Raw genomic sequence first — 20,587 nt, 5'->3', positions numbered from 1 at the left:
CGCGTACTACGCTAGAAATCGCAGCGTCCGAGAATGTAGCTCTGAAGTTGCGGAATGCATTAACTGCAGCGATGCAAATCTCGGATTTGGAACAAGACACGACCAGCGACACCCTCTTACCAACCAGGACGCCCTGAGTACCAGCGGGCAGCAAAACTTCAGCGAGACTACGCAGACTACTGAACAGCTTGTTCAGGAACTGCGAAGACAGCCACAAGATACTTCAAGTGGCAGTGGCTGCAGTGGGCTTTCCATTACAATGCCGTGTATTATAAAACCGAAGCCCGAGCAGCCCCTAAGAGCTATATTGATCTGCTGCAACCCAGTCTGGTCACCTATGATAATAACCTTAGAATGCGATAATGTAGCTATTCTACTAGAAGTTAACAGTCTCACAATAGCATTACCCTCACAGTACTCGTCTTCAGCAGAAGACTTAGACATCCTGGAATCGACTGAAAGATTATAAATCACACTAAAGTATCCAAGATACTATTGGCAGGAGACTACAACACACACAACACTGGCTGGGGTTATGCTACTACAGACTCAAAAGGCCATCTCCTCGAGGATTACATCTCCTCAGAAAACCTCGTAGTGCCATAACACACTCAACGCCCCACCAGCGTTTGACAGACTCTTCGCACAAGGTTGGCCAGACCTCACGATGTCTACCTCATCAGCAGCAGCACATCTAGTCCAAGCCTGGACGGTGGCAGATGAAATAAGATTATCAGAACACAGACATATTACCTTTAATATTGACAATGCCACTTCCGTCACCATCATCAGAAGATATAACCTTCCAGGCAGGCAAATTGGCCATTTACACGAGACATCGGCACAAAACTCAAGTCCCTAAAACCCCTGCTGGATCAAGCTTATACACTAGAGCACATGGAAACGCTCACACACAAAATAATGGAAACCATCCAAGCCACGTGTGAAAATCGCCTTCCAGTCAGAACCTCAAAACGACTGCATACTCTAAACTGGTGGTCAGAATTGCGCACACAGCAGCGCAAATGCCGAGCTCTAAGGAGATATCTCAAGCAGGAGCAGCGAAATAATCAAGCTACAAACACCCTTTCAATATTTCAAAGAGAACGAGTTGTTAATACACGTATGATTATACAGGCGATTAATGCATGGAGGAACTTCTGCACAAGAACCACAAATACATACGAAATACATCATAAAATTGCAACAGGAAAGCTTTTCAAACCCACGCACCTCCACCTCCTCTCCACAACAAATATCTCGGACAACTTTTCTACAGACACATTGGAAAGATTTATGAACACTGGGACAATGCGGCAGATGACAATGATATGCAAAATTTCAACGTTCTGAGGCTACTCGTTTTTTAGTTATGTATACATACGTATGTACGTATGCATGACAAAAAACGAGTACAGACGCCACAAAAAAAAATCTCTTCTGAATCCTTACGTACAGATGTAAAGCAAAAACATCGTTAAATTGCAATCGAAAGCGGTCTAAATAGATATTTTCGTTGAAATATGGCACCCGAAATTTTTCATGATTACAATACTTCCTTTACTTCATACAAGGAAGTAATGTAGCTCTCATTTCAATCGTTGAACTGTTGATAATTGGCTGTTATTGACTAATGAGTTTGCCAACCCACTGGCAGAAAGTGTCGCAATTTCTCTCATTATTTAAAAATGCTGCCTTCGGAAAATTGACCTCAGGGCCGTTCCTAGCGGAGGTACAGCGCGTGAACTCTCGCAATACCACGTCTAAATATTTTGAATTCATGAAATTCATTTAAGCACTTGTCATATGTAAATACTTTTTATTCAATTTGTCATATTGTACATTTGTACTTACTGAGTATGAAATAAAAATTTTATTAATTATTGTTTGTTTTTAATTTGGGGGACTGCAATCTTAGGAAAGTACGCGGGGAACCAGTGGCCAAGGAACGGCCCTGACTGACATTATTCTCATTTTCACTTTGACCCTGAATGCAATTTATGAATAAATGTTTTTCTTCTGGTGTAAATAAATCGGCGCAGCTTTCACCTGCGGACTGTTTCGATTGATGACTCTCCGCTTCCGTTATCTGCAATGGCAACGCTGTGTTGCAATCACTATGCGCGTGAAGCAGATGTGAGATCAATAAATCGAAAATTTGGAATAATTACACTGGGAATATGGAGTTTTTCTGTTAACGCTACCAATATTTGGACAGGTTTCAAAAAATTAAGATTATCAGCATTTCTGAGAGATATATCAATTCTAGTTACTTGAGCTAAGTTCTCTGAAAGTGGAAATTTGGTAAATACTACATTTATTCTCAAAAGAAGAAATCTGTTATGTGTTTCGGATTCAAATTAGAAGTTTCAGCACCGGAATCGATGATGGCTTGAATTTTTCATCTTTCTTTATCTTTTCTATCCTTCCTTTAGTTACATAAGAATTTTTACAGTTTACACAGGACACTGTTTCGTCTGTGCACTCCAGTTTTGAATGCTCTTCTCCGTACTTGGCACAGACCATCTTAGCTTTGCCATTCTTTGCCAATGTCGAAACTCCTGGAAGATAAAACAGCTTGTAAGTTTAAAGTATTATTTGAATATGCACGAATTTAGGCCTATATAAATGCTCTGACGCTATCAAAAGATTGTATATTCACCTTCACAATACAGTTATTCATTTCATCTTTAAATGGAGAGAACTTGACCGCTAACTTTGCCTTTTTGCTGTTTAATGACTCTCTGAATATTGCTTTTATATCCTCATCAGTTGCTTCTTTTGGAACAGCAAAAAGTTCGATTGAGCGTGTGAAGGGTCTAGGTTCAATGAAGATTAGGCTTCCATTCAGTTGAGTTGACTCTTGCAGAACCCTTTTAAGCTTAGTAAGATGTGCTTTCCCTCTATGCCTGACTAGTAATACCTTCAGGCCTATAGGGCGAACCTGCACTATGTTGATTCATATATGTTGAGAGCTTAATGCTGACTTCAATTGTAATAAAATATTTTCAGGTGATCTAGTGCTGTCCGAGAGAGGTTTTAGTAATTGTCTTCGGAACCGAATTTATTCTTCTGCCGGTCGCTACTGTAAACGATTGCCTTCCTTCTGCTTCAGTTTCCTTATTTTCAGATGTTTGAAAGCTTACGTGTAGAAAGCTTCTTTTTCTTCCTTTGTGCTAAGTTAATGGACCTAAGTCTTCTTCAATAGCCGCACTCGTGGATTTTTGGAGATATTCAAAGGGAACTTACGGTACTAGCTCAAGTGACGAGACTGTCTGTTTTTAAGGGATTCAGCCTGACCTTGTTGATTTGTCAAAAGGAATTCCTGTTCAGTATTTTAAGGGATTCAGTCTGACCTTGTTGATTTGTCAAAAGGAATTCCTGTTCAGTAATAGCTATTATTGAGCAGTAATTGAGTTTTAACTAGGAACTCAAGGAGCGGAACTGAATTAGTTCAAAAGACTGTAGTTTTTTGAGCTAGTTCAGCCAATTACGACAAGATCTTAAAGTCAGCCTGATTGAGTCTATGTTTAGCGTTAAAATTGCCCCGATGTATATCATTTGGAGCTCCGTTCGATTAAGTAGTGGACCCGTAAAGTATAGGAATGTTAACAGTGGTTCAGAAGCAATCGATGACGGTAGGTTTTTAATGGTATCAAAGGGTGGAGGCATATTATTTGTGGCTTACGTAGATGAGAATTTAAGAACGTCTTATATGTTTCAAATGAAAATGTTGGATAAAATCAAGCAAATGACACAAATAGCAATACTCTTACAGAAAATGAACACCAAGTATTCAATAAAGGTTGTTTTCACTGCATACAAAGTGTTCAGACATGAAAACTGTTTTACAGGCTATTCAGGATTAAAATACAATTATAAAAAAGGAACAGTACTAAAACTAAAAATTTATAAAATATTAAATAACTTAAATAGAACAGAAACTACAAAAAATTCCGCTGGCGACAGAAACCAAATAAACATATAATTGTAGGGATAATATCCACGGGGCCGTACGGAATTTAATACTGTACGTGCTTAAAAGAACCAATGATATAACAAATTTTTCTAGTCTGCGTATAGCGCATGCATAGTAAATATTAATTATTATTCTAATACATATACCAGAGCACAATTATTTTATAAAAAATGCAAGAAAGCATGGATGTCTTTAGCAAAGTTTCAAATTTAGGAAGAGGTAAATAAGTATCACGTAGTTTTTAGCGTCTAACTAGTTCAAATCTCACGTTAGTCTTCTCAAATGAAGGTGATAATGTGCTTTCGGTTGGTCATTATATTAAGTGTCCCCATGGCACGCAGACACTGTATACTTTCACCCTTGCCTCCTTGAGGATTTGAATACGTGTCCAACGATACTACAGCCAGCGTCGTTAACCGCTATACCCGTGTTACTTGAAGACAGAAGAACATACGAACTAACTGAAGTAACAGACAAGAAAAAATACTTCTTTTAATAAATCAATTCATGCTGGAATAGTGTTCCTTCCACCCTGTTGCTATGAGAACAATATCTCTTTTTCAAACAAGTGTATTTTTGGCGAAAAGGTCACATCAGAATTCTATCTCATTTCCGTTAATAATATTCACATCGCAGTGTGTTCATGTGCAATCCACATCGCATACTTAAATTAACTATGAATTAACTGGAGTTTCGACGGTATTTGATAAACACTCTCGAGCTCCATAATAAGATCAATGAATTATCAAGTATCTTTGAAACAAGGCCAAGATATGTGGGATCAGTAAAACGTCCTGCAGTTAATATGCCTAACCATGTAACTGTGTGACATTTTTGGGGAAAAAAAACCTGCAAATGTTTTGGTTCATTATTTCACATATTGGTAAAATTCAATTAAGAAATTTGTCTGCTTATAAAGAATTGTTTAATTTTTCTTGTGAGTGTTGTATGTAATTAATATAGTTATTTCTTCACTTGAAATATCCGTAGTAAGGTAATAGGTGTGTTACTCTGGATCACATCAGTAATATCAGAATGTAGTCACTGAATGATAAAGCTCCAATATTCCGTATGCTTATTCCTGGCCTATCTGTTTTGAAGGATGAAGAATAGAAATTTTCTTTTCAAATCAAAGAATATCATGGTACTTCCTCATTTAAAGAACTGCTTAATAAGAAGGTTGTAGGAGAGGATTTCGACCAAGAATTGCTTAGAACGGATTTTTGGAAGATCCTCTTTATCATTTTTTACTTCCTTGTACGAAGTAAAAAGGAAGTATTGTAATCGCGAAAAGTTTCAGGCAGCATATTTCAACGAAAATATCCATTTTGACGGCTAACGAATGCAATTTAACGATGTTTTTGCATCATATCTGTACGTAAGGACAGAATAAAATACTCTTTTCCTTCCAAAAAATTATAAAACTGCTTTAAAATTAATTCTGAAGAGAATTTTTCGTGGCGTCTGTTCGAAAGTATGTACGTACGTGCGTACGTATCTCGCATAACTCAAAAACGAGTAGCCTCAGAACGTTGAAATTTTGTATATAGGACTGCTATAACATGTAGATGTGCACCTCGTATTTTGGTTGCAATCGGCAGAACCAAACGTATATAAATATATTTATATATATATCCACTCTATTACCCGACTCGGTGATCTCAGTTTCTTTACTTTTATGTGTTTGTAAATTGTACATTTTTTGGTTTAAAACTGATTGAATTATGTTGTTTTTATCTTCCGGTTAAGGATTTTATGCCTTTAGTAAATCTGTGTGCAATATTTTTAGAATTATCAGCAATTTTAAAGTTGTTTATTTGCCGCTAAGACTGTTTCTAATGGCGGCCATTGATGTTTACATTTGAAACAGGAGACTAGTGGATCTGTTGCCAATCTAGAGAAACTTAGCTTCGCAACAACAAAGATAACGCATTCATTTATTATTGCCAGTTAAATCATGCTTCATTCTTTCTGGAATTTTTTCGAGGAAATAAGCGTTTGAGATTTACTTCGTAATTTTTAATATAGATATTTTGAGTTTTTAAGTATTTTTGCCTTCTCGCGAAGTGAGAACTGAATTAATTAAATGAGAAATACTCAATCGTCTGTGAAAAACTGTTTCTATTTTGTTTTGTTAGCTTAATTTCTTTTATGCATAGTTCTAGCTTTATTATAGTATTTGAATAGAACATGTGGCAACGATTAGATAATTCTTTAAATGATATACATTTTGTGCATTCTGACTTATAATATGAAGGAAATATAATACTGTTAAGTAAACCTAGCGCCAGAGTGTCGCTGTGGTAAACAAAGTGAATTTTAAAGAATGCATTTATTTTATTGTGGTTTATGCGCTGTCAGCGAAGTAGGTTTAATTAAATCTAATAAGTTTAAACAAAATGCAAGAAAAAATGCGTATAATTTAATATTCCGTACAAGGAAGTCATGTGGTGTACACATCAGATTTTTTTAGAAGTAGTAATAATAGAAATAGAAGCTGTCTAGAGCTCCAGATCACCTGTATTTGCGTATTACTTTAATCGTAATATACCCGAACCGTTGATACTCGGATTGTTTCTCTTGGTGAAGATCGATTTCACTTTTTCCTTATTAATCAGAGTCTTCATCAATCGATCTGATTAAGTAGAAAGTATGTACACCGACAACAATTTTCTGAATGTTTACAAAGAGATAACCGTTCAGCATATGTGATGGATGTACCCTTTGTACATCAGATATCTCAGATCAACCGAAATTTGGTTATCAACAAAACTTGATTTTAATCTATAAGCTCAGTTGGCTATAATATGGAACATGGTTTTTGAAGAGGCGATACACCTTGGACATAGTGGAAAAGATTGATCTTTTCCTTGATCAAACTCTTCAAGAAACCTTGGCATGAGCAAACTACGTAATGTAATTTATGTATCCTTTAGATTTTAGAACTTGTAGTCCAACTAGTTCAAAGAGCTTTGATATCTGCGTGACTCATGGTTTTGGATTTGAGACCGAAGGATTGATACAGATTGATAAGAATTTGGCTAGTAGGAGTTCATATTTGCTTTTGGTTCTAGTTCATTATTTTTAGATTTTTCCTCCCAGATCAATATGAGATTGTAAACAGCAAGCAAATAAATGTAGTGCTGTGCACATGTATTTAAGGTTGAACTGAATTCATAGATTCCCAGAGAGTCGTGAAAAGAAGCTAGAACTCTATTAAAGATAAGTATTTTAGTTTATGGTATTATATTTGAAGAATTTAGAAGCTTTTTTATTAGGCCGTATCTGTAGAAAAGAGTTTTTAAATGGCCTTACGTAAGCTAAAAAAAAAAAAGCGAAAGTATGACGAAGAAGCGAAAGTATGACGAGGGGCAACTGCAAAATCTAAGAAGTTCAGACTTTGAGCGTGAAGGTGAGTTGCCCCTCGCTCCCTATTTTTAACTTCGCTGGTTTTTCTTGTCCTTTGTTTGATCAGATAGCCTGGCTCAGTAAAAGTAGGCGGCCAGTGTAACTCTGATTAAAATTCCGGTTATAACCACGTGCAGTGCTGATAAGGACCACGTGTTTCTGAGACTCCTTCCCCTTTATTTTGCTTCTTTCTAGGTATTTCTTTCTCCTGATGAGGAGGGAGCTTTAACCCTCGAAATCGATTGAGTGTTTCAATATACTTACGCTAAATACAAGGTTGTTTTTACGATTTTGATTGTCACATTAGCGTGTTTCTCTTCTAGTCTCATTTGAAGGTAATTGACTAATTACAACAACAACCAAATATTCGCAGAACATGTTCAGTCAAACATCGGTAGAAGATAATTAACCAGTTACAACAGTAATCAAATATTGGGAACATTTAACTAACTTAAAATAGTTTTAGTTATAAGGAAATTAAATTCCGTTTACTCTATCATTTCAAAATCAAATCGTTTGAAAGCTAACAACAAAAGTTTTTTGTAACTTTCCAGCTTCTTAGTAGGCTGTTTATTCTGAATTTATGTTGCTGTGGTTTCACTTGATCGCAAGGAAGAAAGCCTGTAGTAAGTACTCTGGAAGCGTTGAGGTTGACCGAAACGCAACCTTTTCAGTTTCGTCGTTAGATGACGCCATCATCGAATGGAAGATAGCCTCCATACTCCGGAAGTTTTGAGGTTGACCGAAACTGTAGCTTTTCAGTTTCGTCGGTAGATGACGCCACCATCGTATGAAAATCAAAATTGGTTTTCCTCACAATGCCATCTCTTGATAACTGGTATTGTTTCGGCGCGCTGTAATTGAATTGATCTAAAGCTGTGTTTGCTAAATTTAGCGCCAGTGTAACGATTTAAAATCCTCTTACCTCAGATTCCTATAGGGAGTCATAATTATGATGTGAGAATACTTATTTCAGAATGTAGATTAGACATGTTACTGAATATTTGTACAATTAATCACTCTTGACTGACCATCTGTCTCTGCTTTTTGATTCTGCATTTTTTACGGAAATGAAATAATTTTTCTTATGCTGGAGATTATTTATCTATGTAATTGCTGTGATTTGTGGATATTACAATAATTTTGTGTATAGTGCATAACCTTATTTATAGATGATGATTATGAAAAATGGGGAAGGGATGTAATTTTTAAGGGCATCTTTTTTAGCTAGGTTGTAATGCTTGCATAATGATTTTAAATAAATTGATTATATTGTCCCTCCCCCCCCCCCGTGTTTGTTACATGGCTTGTTTTTATTTGCAAAGCCTATAAAATTTTGAAATTTTGAGTAGTATTAATTGCAGTCTGTTTTCAAGATGGAGTTAACTGTCCACAATATTATTTTTCCTATAATTTAAGTAATAGGTGTTTATTATTTTTAATGTGAAATAATTGCCGTAAAAGTGATGTTTCATTTGCATAGTTTTATTTGTTTTAAGTAATTTAAAAAAAAAAAAATTTTAAATCATATTATCTGCAAAAAGAGAGTGTGATGATTTTTGTTCTGTTAAGGAAGAATCTTGTTTAATATGATTAATTACTACATCAATTACTACCAAGTGAAATCTCATTTAATAAATGCAGTAAAAAATAATAATAGTAAGTAATCCATCAGATAAGAGTAAATATAAGGGGGAGAGAATCGGCTCACCAGCATCTGAGTAGTAAAGTTGCTGAACACTGGTAGTTTGGTCCAAAGTTTGAATCCTGCAAACAGGCTGACTGCATTAGCATTTTCCCCTTGTATATTGTATATACAAGCCAGTTTCCCTTAGAACATCCATGGAGGCATCCCTTCTCCTTAGGCAGATAGCCCTCGAGGCTTTGCTGTAATCGCCTAAACCAAACCAAATTAAATCATTGCTTAAACCTTAAAGTAATAAAAACTTGTTTGCTTCATTTACATACAGGTCAATTAATAATTGCTTTTTTTCCTTTTCGTTTCATATCGTATAGAAACTTCACATTAATCTCATCACATAACAGCCATTTTACGGTGTATAGCGCAAAATAAGCAATGCACTCCCTAACTGACATACAACGCGGAAATAAGCCCTTCAGAATATTTTCCCATCAGTCAAATTCACCGCAATCATGCAACCAATCACATAATAGGGTTTCCATAACATTGTACTACTCAGAACAACAATTTGATGATAATCCAAGGGGTACCCTAAAATATAGACTAACCAAATTTTAAACTCGGCATCTCGCAATTCACCTGATTGTATGTTTTCCAGCCATCGTTATAAATAAGGCTTCCTTTTGTGATTATTTTCTTTTATGACATTCAGTCAAGTTTTTAACATTTATTTGAATCTCTACATGATCCACCGACTGTGGAGGAAGAACATGTTCAGCATTAGACTTTTGTCAATTTCAGTAACCTTGTCCCATCAATCAATTTTCAACTTAGGATGAACAATTAAAGGCTGTGGCATACACCTCACACATATAACTTTTCCAATATAATTATTTATTCATTTTAGTTTTTAATCCTTTCTTCTCATTACAGGATTTTTTTCTTCAAAGCCATTTGGTTGGTGAGTTATCGATCAGTGGCCTCTGAATGTGATTTCAGACAAAATTAAATATCGTGTTTTTTCAAAAATAATAGTGCTTCTAAACATAAATGTAATGACTGAAAAAGAAAAAAAAAAGAAAGGTACTTTTCCATTTTGCCTGCGCAAGCGATAAAGTCGCCAATAATGGTACAACCGATGCCAAACGGAATATTCTCGCTGGTAACCTGTTATGCCTCATTTTCAAAACAAGTCGCAGCTTTTTCTTATCAGATTGATTGTTTCTTTCAATACTGGCATATAATTACATAGAATTTTTATCAGATAGTTCAGTTTTATGTCTAAGGCCATTTTCGGTAATTGAGTCAATTAGGATGTAATCACAGTGCTTACCCGAAGCTGAAAATATAGAAAAGGTAAAGTGAAGGGTTAAATTCATCCATTCTAATGAGAATGTATTAGCGACGTAAAGCACTGCAGTTTTACATAGTTTATGAGTAAGCTATTCGTACGAATTGAAATATTTCTTGCATTTAAACTTGTGTTCCAAATTAAGATTTAACTTGAAAGTAATGTAGATAATTACTGAGAGCATTAGATTTTTGAGAGTAGTTTACGTGAGATGAGATCGCTTGGGGTCACGTGATATGAACCGGCGAATCAGGATGTTGAACAATGAAAGCATAGTAAATTCTTAATGTCTTTTTACAAATTTATTGTCTTTATTTATTGGCTTTTTATAAAATTTGAAGCGATATTAAAATGTTTATGCCTTCAAAAAAAAAAAAAAAAAAAATTCTTAGAATTAACATTTTTTTAATATTTTTTATGTGTATACTGTATGTTGTCGCCAATAAAGTCTGCTTGGCGAGATTTGCGCTGGCGAAACAGAAAAGTACCAAAACAAATTTCATAATTTTTGCAAATTTTTTTTTTTGGTACTTATGTATTATCGCAACCAGGCCAAAATTCACATAAATAGCGAAATTTGGCGACCCTACTTACGGCAACCCTACGTGTAGTTTTGTAAAAAGAGCATGTGGAGATTCACAAAATTTTCCTGCATTTTTGTGCAAATTTTTGTAATTTATGAGAAAATAGCACTGTACATGGATAAAGTCAAGAGTGTGCACAATGCCATTTTTGTGCAATTCTGGGATGTTTTTTTAAGTAAAAATAAGTCGACGTGTACATGGTTATGGCGAATACGGTTTTCAATCAGTGCTAAAAGCAATAGCCAAATGATTTCTGCCAAAAAAATAATTCTGCAACTTATTCAAATTCGAAACCGGAAGGGTTTAATTGCTATTTTATATTTTAAAACAAAATAATATAAAAAACTGTATTAAAAATTATCTGTAATTAATAAATGTACATTTTCTTTCTATTCATACTTTTTTACTCAAACTTACAAATAGTGCCAACCTGGTTGTGATAATACGTAAGTAGGTACCTTTTTTTTTTTTTTTTTTTTTTTTTTTTTGGTGCAGTTCGGTTTCGAGGGCCGTAAAAAATCTCCAAACTATTGTTGATGTCAATGCTGCTAAAAATAATTGCGACAAGAAAGGAAGTATAATAAATAGTAAATAACTCTCTAAGATTGATGATAAAAGGTTAATTTCATATAATACTTTTTTATTATTATAATTTATATGAAAAGGCTAAACATGACTGAATGGAAGCATAAGAGTAAATAACTATTTCAGATCATTCTTATAATTTATATAAAAATTGGTAAACATAACTGGATGGATGCGTGCATCGCTATTTTGCTACCGACTTATCGCTAAAGCATAATTTCATCTCGTTGGTTGTTCAAACATAATTTTCTATAATGAATGATGCCTTTTCTTTGAAAATATTCTCGGTAAAGTGCAGAATCACTCACTTATTTGTTTGCCGCCTTTTACAAGGGTAAAAACAATTGAATTTTTGTCAATTTTCTTTTACTTTTTAAGTGAAAATAGGTCGATGTGTACATAGATAAAGTCAAGGGTGTGCGTAGTGCCATTTTTGTGCAATTCTAGGATTTTTAGTGATCCTAGAATTGCAGTATTAGAATTGCAGATCCTAGAATTGCAGATCCTAGAATTAAAGTGAAAATAGGTCAATGTGCACATGGATACCGAGTATGTGCAATTCTTAAAAATGCGTCAAGCAGTGGGTGATTCTGCACTTTACCCAAAATTGTATTGCCGACTTTTCGTCATGGGCAATTCCCAAATTGTTAAATCCATAGGATATCAAAAAAGGATTTAAAATCAAAAAATTATTTAAAAATTAATCTAGTATATCCATGGCGTCTTAAGAAATACAGAACTATATAAACTTACGCAATCTGAAATCAACGCATACGCTAGATTTGGTGCGCTGTTAAATGGGTGCGTTAGCTAGATTTGACGCTTTTGCGCATACATTTTTGCTGCAATTTTTTTACGGCCCTCAAAACCGAATAGTACCTTTTTTTTTTTTTTTTTCTTAAATTTAAATTTGCCATAATATAAATATTGGCATTTTTTAAAACATTTGGTACTTTTCCGTTTTGCCGGTGCAGGCGATAAAGTTGCCAATAATGGTACAACTGATGTCAAATGTAATATCTTCGCAGGTAACCTTTTACGCCTCATCTTCAAAACAAGTCACAGCCATTTCTAATCAGATTGATTGTTACTTTCAAGTAATACAATTACATAGAATTTTTAGATAGTTCAATTTTATGCCCTAGGGCCATTCGCGGTAATTAAGTCGATTAGGATATGCAATCACACCACTCACCCAAAGGCGAAAATATAGAAAAGGCAAAGTCAAGGTTAATTCATCAGTTCTAATGAGAAAGCACTAGCGAAGTACAGCACTGCGGTTTTACATAATTTCTGAGTAATCTATTCATACGAATTGAAATAATTCTTGCATTTAAACTTGTGTTCCAAATTAAAATTTAACTTGAAATTAATGTAGATAATTAGCATAGTTTACGTGAGATGAGATCACACTTGGTGTCACGTGATATGAACTAGCAAATCAGGGTGTTGAATCATGAAAGCATAGTAAATTCTTAAATTAATGTCTTTTTACAAATTTATTATCTTTATTTATTGGCTTTTTACAAAATTTTAAACGATATTAAAATATTCATGCCTTCAAAGTTAAAATTTCTTAGAACTTATATATGTTATATATTGTGATATATATATTGAATCTTTTTTCGGTTTTTGATCTCGAATGAACCAGAACGAAACATGTTTTCAAAACGTATTAGTCAACTTTTATGAAGCTTTAATTCATTTCCCCCTGATGAGTTCTGAATTGGAGTTTTGGTAAAAGGAGATTCATTTTTATTTTTATAATTTTGTATATTTTCCTTTCGCATTTATATTTTAAGTTTGTACAATGAATTCTTATTTTGATTTTGATTTGTTTAGATATAGCATTAAACCTCTTATTCACAGTTGCAATTATTAATATTGTTGAGGAATTGCCTTGCTCTGATACCAATTTAATATTAACTTTAGATGCTTTATTTATATATATATATAGTATCACATATTTTGGGGTGAACTGTTATAATTAAATAATTTAGAATGGCTCGGTTCCTCATCTGATTTTAAATATTAGAAATGCAGTTATTTTCAAAGGGGAAGGAGGTTCAATTGAATGTGATGTACCTCTTCTTGATAATGGTATATCAGATTTGATTGCATTCCTCTTCCTATATATTTATTCTTGGGGAGTTTTAGTATTTCACATTTCTTTAATTCTTCTGACTTTTGGTTATTTTTACATATTTATAAGGAAATTTGAAATTTAATGGTACTGAATTTCACTTCTTTTCAGTCTTTGGGAAATTGGTTCTAAATTTCTTTCCCCGCATTGGTTTGAATCCTGTCGACTCAATTATGATAAAAGCAAAATTTAGAAGTACTGAGGTGAGATCACTGATATATAGAAACACATAAATAGTGATGGTGTAGATACTTAGATCGTAGAATTTGTAATGACTAAGAAATTTGGCAGTTGAGGCGGTTTTAATTCCATTTTCATTTATATTCAAATTTATAGCCACAGTTCGCTTGGCATTCTAATCGTGCATATTTTCAGAACATTTTGCACCTTTTAATACTATTGTGATAAGAAGAGAATGCAGCAAAATGAAGTGGTGTCCAAACAGCAACAGAGATATAAGCAAAGCAAGCATTTATCCAGTATGACAGCTCGCCAAAGAGGAAGGTTTTTGGTTTATGTTAGAAAGGTTTCAGTTCTCAGAGTTTAAAAACTACTGAAATAACTACCTCATCAGTGTTACGCAAGCTTTGTGGCATAGATTAATGTAGAAATTATGCAGTCCAAAAATGTTGTTATTATTTTTAGAATAAAGAGGAAATAAGTAAATTAAGAAAGAGCAGTTAAAAAGCTATTGCTAAATTAAATTATAAAGCTAATTTACATATTTTTATCTTACATATATATATATCAGGGGCACCATCTTAGTGCATGTGCCTACAAATTCGAAATATCAAGAAAAGGAATTATTATTTCTTAATCAAATAATAAAGTCCTTAAAAATTAATTATACAACTTTGCACTGAATAATCGATTTTATTTATAATCAGAAATTTAAAACAAAATGAACTGCATGCTGTCGTGTCTTCTTTAATTTTGCCTCTGCATGTTGTATGAATACCAGCATCATTAACGAAGTAATGTATTTTACAAGTATAGAGGGAAAAACCTTTTCTCTCTTTTTTTTTTTTTTCCCTCCTGCAGCGTGAAAGGGTATTTGAATTTTCCCTAAATGCATGCGGTACTTTATCGCATCAGGTGGAAGAAATGTATGTTCATTATTTAGCACTGACTTTGGTACAATTACTACATAAATACAAGTATTCTGCTTCTAAGTTTGACATTATACTACATTTAGTTTAAAGTTGGCCTTTTTTTTTTATTTATTTCTTGGCTTCTTTCAAAGTTCTGTATGATAACGCAGCGGTCTCAAATTTCTGGCCCTCAAATACAATTCCTCTTAATTGACAATATTCTGAGAAAAATTGGAAGAAAAAGATTTTTAATGGTTTGGAGTTCAATTTTATGTTATTTTCAGTACCAAAAATGAAAGTAACTCTCTGGAAAATCTAGAAATAGAGCTAATTAATTGACATTCTGATACAAATCTTATAATACAAGATTTAAGATCCAAATTACTTTTGTTGTTATTTGTCGAAAGTTAAATATTCTCAGTTTCAAATGTTTGCAATAAAAATAATCGTTTTGTTTTGGAGTACAATTACATTTGAACATTTTTTTTCATGGTTGAAAATTAATAAATGTACGAAAAGAACCAGGCTGCTAATGAGTATTTACAGTTTGGGATGCAAATACTGTGTAGTAATTTTCCTTCAAAATTTCAAACTTTACAATATTGAAATGCCATGAGGGGTTGTAGCTGATAGGTATAGTAAGAAACAAAGAAGTTTTTAATTGTTTATGTACAAGTATTATTTTTTCTGCCATTGAAAAATCTAATGAACTAAAGAAAGAGAATGGATTTATTATCTATTCTCAAGTTTTGTCCCTCTCAGAAAGTTTTCCTGTATTTCATTTTAGTTAAAAGTAAATTATTTATCAGTAACTTCAGTATTAATTCAATTATTTGAAAAAAAATGTCAATTTGAAAATCTGATTATTTTGCTGTCAGTGAGTTTGAATTAGAAATTGTGACAGAAAGAAATTTCTTGTAACAATTTTTAGATTTCAGGCAGGAAATAAGTATAAATTTGAATTTTTTTTTTGCATTATTTTTTTATATGTGTTTTGAAAAATAGGTTGTAAAAAATTTTTAAATTTAGCTAACAAATTTTGTTTTGTTTAAAAAAAAAAAAAAAAAAAAAAAAAAAACCTTTTCATTTCTTTTTCTTTCTTTATTATTATTTCTTTTTTGTGGCCCGTCTGCTATTTCAAGATTGTGAATTTAACCCACATGCAGTTTTAGTTTGAGACCACTCTGAGATTTGGATCCATTTCTAAAAAATAAAAATTACTTAAAGATGATAAGAGAGTGTAAAGAGAGTGTGCATATAAAACTCAAAACACTGAGGCATGCTCAAACTGTAGGTAATAATAAACTTGTACATAAATTTATATCATGTTATAAATACTAACAATATTCATAGCATGATGAGTGAAATTTATAAGATTGAGTAACTGATTTTGCTAGTGTCATTATTAACTGTACCACTGTTCAGATTTTATCAATGTTTACTGTAAAGTTTTATCAATAATTAATATAATTCATTTGCAGATTATACGTAGAAATATAATATAGTGCAATTTGCATAAATGAAGCAAAATAGAATTATGATGCAAACTTTACCTGAAAAATTTGCATTCCATTCAGACCTTAAATCTGAGGAATTAAAAATTTTTATTATAACATTTAATTATTTTTCATATTATTCAATGTTTAACAACATTTTAATATGCAGATACTATATTCAACTTCAAATACATGCAATTCTAATATTCATTTATTAATATAGTTTTTGAAATATTTGGTGTCCAGCAGCATACACAACCTTTATGAAAATTCAGGATTGGCCCTGATAATGTATGTACGTATTCTATTTTAGATTGCAACATTATATGCTCGTAACATCCCTGGTTGCATACAAGAGGAGCAATTAAGCAATTTATTTTCGTTAAATGGTACTCTTACCATTAAGAAAGTTAAGAAACTGAATGACTTTGCCTTTATACATTTTTATACAAGATGTGATGCTGAAATAGCTTTGGAGAGAATAAATGGTAAGTAAAATTTAGTAACACGGTTTTTGTAACAGTCCCTCTCAGCTGTTTTCTCAGCCTCTAGATATTATTGCTTAATATATATTGTTATGGATGCATATATTTTTTTTTACTTCCCAGAGGTAAGGGAGGTGCTTTTACGATGCTGTGTGTCTGTATGTGTGTGATGATTTTTTTTGTCCACGATAACTCTGAAATCAAGTTTAAAAAAAAATAATAATTCCAGTTCTCATATTTAAGCTTTCTGCATTTATATAAAGAGCTAGATTTGGGGTAAAATTGGAGAACTGGTAATGGTGTTGTACTTGAAACCCCTATAAGCTGGACTTTGAGCCTATGAAACACATGAATTAGGCATGAAGTAAGCATGAATTAAGATCCTTCACAACATTTTTACAGTGGTGTGTCTGTATGTGTAGGATAATTGTGTCCATGATAACTGTGAAATCAAGTTTTTTTCCTAAATAGTCCCATTTCTCATATGTAAGCTTTCTGCATTCATATAAAGAGTTAGATTTTGGGGTAAAATTGAACTGTTACATGAAAACACAAGGAAGTGGTACTTCACTTGTTACATTGGCAGGACTTTGAGCCCAAGTAATGCTTATGAACTTGACGACTCCACTGAAGCAGACCAGGGTACTCACTATTTTTATCTCTTGCCAACATTGGTTAGAGAGGTTATGTTTTCGGTTCAAAAATTCGATAGTAAATTATCAGTGAATAAACGGAAATTAAGGTCACTACAATACATTTTCTGTATTTTTATAGTGATATCTGTCTGCCTGCATTTATGTGTGTTCCATGATTTTTCGCCCATGATAACTGTTACATGAAATTTTTGAAAATTTCTGTTTCCATATTTAAAGTTTTCTACATTTATATAAAGAGTTGACTAGATTTTGGGTAAAATTGTATTACTGGAAGTGGTACTTTATATGAAGCTGTAATGGTCTTTAACCCTTACGAGATGTTGAGCCTTTGTTTAAGGCTTTCCTTCATGACAGATGAGAGTCAAAAGGAATTGTGTCACAGGACAGGGGTTTTGCATTGCTAAACCTAACTTTACACACACACACACCAAAAAAACTCCTAAGTCTTAATTTTCAGTACTATTTTAGATTATTACTTAAGTTATCATGTATGTTAAAATTAACATTTAATAATCTTTCTCCTTTGCTTTACATAAAAATATATTTAAAAATTGCTTACATTGAGGAATAAATTTTTGAAGTGCTATTCAAATTATTCTGAAGTTTCCATTGTTAAAATGCATAATGCATTAATAAACTTTAAAATTAGAATACAAGAAAAAATACAAGAAAGAGTATTTTATTTGCAAGAAAAAATAAATTTGTTCACGGGAAGTGGAAGGTAGTCTTTCTGTGAGCTGAGTCTCTGACAAAATGTCCATATCAGAATCCCTAAAAATATTATTCTCTTAACTCTTTAGATAATGAGTCATCACTTTTATCCATGTCACCGCTTGGCTCATTTACCATGCGGGTATATCCTTCTGATGAAAAAATAACGCTTGCTCTCCATAATAAACTAAGTCAAGGCTTTCCGAAATAAAAGGGGAAGTACTCGAAATGTAAGAGAGAAAAACAGTGCAAAGCCTAACAGAACCCATAGTAACCCTAAGAGACATTATCTAGTAGTTTGGGGGGATTCGATGTGAATGTTTTATGTCACATGCAAGTTAAAGGACAGAACTCTGTTTACATTACGTTTTCCCTCCTTTTCCACAACGGCTTATGTTACACAGAATGTGATCAAATTGCATTAAATATATTTTTGGAATTATGCTAAATGTAATGAAAATGAGCTAATTATGAAGATTTGTTCACGTAATGAAGCAGTTATATGTATTACCGTATTTGACGGCATATAAGACACACCCTTATTTAGACGGCCACACACAAGGAAAAAAGTATCAATAGTGTGATTTCTTTTAATTCTCACATTTCGTAAAAGTCAAATAAACAATTATTGAATGCAATTACCTTCACGTATAAGACGCAGGTAACTTTTCTTAGACCAAATTTAGGAAAAAAAGTGCGTCTTATATGCCGTCAAATACGGTAGATGCAATTATCAATTTTGTGTTCATTTCGCTTTTGTGTCAAATAACTTTTCAGCACTTTTTAAATAAAAGGATGCTGGCGCCAAATGTTATTGTTATGTATTATTTTTAAAGAAATAATATAGCAAATAAATAACTAAAAAAACTGTTTGGCAACCATTAACCCTCTGCTGAGATTTCTAAATATATGCCGATTTTTAAATTTTTTTTATTTTGTTAAATTTTATCTGTAATAAGTGCAAAGAAAGCGATGTGCAATAACTAAAACTAAAAGGACCAATAAAAAGTGGCTCATTCATTGTACAGCGTGTTTCAAAAGAATATACTTATTTCAAATGCATATATTTATTAAACTGTAAACTGTATGACATACGAATATGAAACTTTACACATATATGTACGAACCTCTTAAGTTCAGATTACAGATGTTCAATATGTTCTCCATCAGCGACACAAACAATATCACATTGATACTCAAATTCCTCTCATACTCGGGCAAGCATGTCCGTTGTCACTGATTTTATGACAATACGGATCCAGTTCTTCACCTCTTCCAGGTTCTGTGGGAGTGGTGGTACATAAATGTTCTCTTTAATGAAACCCCACAGGAAGAAGCCACAGGGTGTCAAATTCTGTGACTGTGGAGGCCAGCTGAGACATGCTAAGTCGCCAGCGCCTTGACAACCAATCCAAAGGTTTGGTGGAGTTTCATTCAGATAATCACGCACTTGATGACACCAGTGTGGGGTGCCCCGTTTTGTTGAAAAATGAAGTTGTTTTTGTGCAGCCTCGGAAACAACCAGTTTTGTAACGAGATACTGCTGACCATTAACCATGTTTCCATCAAAGAAGAATGGGATGATGATAAACAGATGATCGGGATATCTCACAAACACATTGATTTTGGGCAAATCTCAAGCATGTTCAGTGGCTGCAAGTGGGTTCTGTAGGCCCCAAATTCGAACATTGTGTTTGTTTACATGACCACTAATATGAAAAGTCGCTTCATCACTGAACCCGATGCATTGTGCGAAAGTGTTATCATTGTCAATAGCATCAATAATCTTGTTACAAAATGCCACATGTTTGCGTTTGTCATCAGGACGCAGAGCCTGTAACAAATGTAACTTTAACAAATGTAACTTGTACGGCTTCATAACCAACCAACGTCTCAAAACACGCCAATTTGTTATTGTAGGCAGTTGTAACCTCTGACTGACACGATGAGTTGATTTTGAAGGACTACTTTGGAAAGCAGTTTGAATTTGTGGATCATTTTATCAGGAACAGAGGGTAGCCAGGATTCTTTCCTTTGCATACACATCCTGTATTTACAAACTGTGTATTTTACACCCATTCGGAGGATCACTTTGGTACCTCAACTTGAAACATCTTTGCATTGTAATCACGGAATTACACTTCGCAAACTTGAGAACACAAAATGATTTCAGCTGCAGCGTAGCCATTTTAAACGTGTGACAGTTACCACGCAAAACAGGAGACAACTGATATCTAGCTGCTATTAATGTAAGCTAGACTATGTATTCGTTTCACCAATAGCCGAGCGAGGCACAGTGATCAATAGTTTGGACAAAATAACTCTTTATAACATGTATATTCTTTTTGAAACACGGTGTATTAAGAAAAATGAACACTAATGTCAAAAGCTGAGAAAAGAATGAAAAAGAAATGTATTGTAACATTTCTTTTTAGGCACTCTATGAGGAATTCTAA

The 20,587-nt window shown here is 33.4% G+C and overlaps 1 protein-coding gene across 2 annotated transcripts in view; it reads left to right on the top strand.

Moving 5' to 3' along the window:
• Window positions 1-20,587, top strand: part of LOC118188916 (putative RNA-binding protein 46) — a 66,269-nt gene that overhangs the window by 8,148 nt on the left and 37,534 nt on the right. For both annotated transcript variants that reach the window (XM_085827633.1, XM_085827632.1), the window contains exon 2: window positions 16,593-16,767. In XM_085827633.1, coding sequence (XP_085683759.1) covers window positions 16,593-16,767 — 175 coding nt within the window. The remainder of the gene's footprint in view (window positions 1-16,592; window positions 16,768-20,587) is intronic.

This window comes from Stegodyphus dumicola, chromosome 12, assembly GCF_044657685.1.
Source record: "Stegodyphus dumicola isolate Sdum_Otavi_A_Nest chromosome 12, ASM4465768v1".
Lineage (NCBI taxonomy): Eukaryota > Metazoa > Arthropoda > Arachnida > Araneae > Eresidae > Stegodyphus > Stegodyphus dumicola.
Note: the sequence above shows the minus strand (reverse complement) of the source record. Positions and strands in the feature narration are given on the sequence as shown.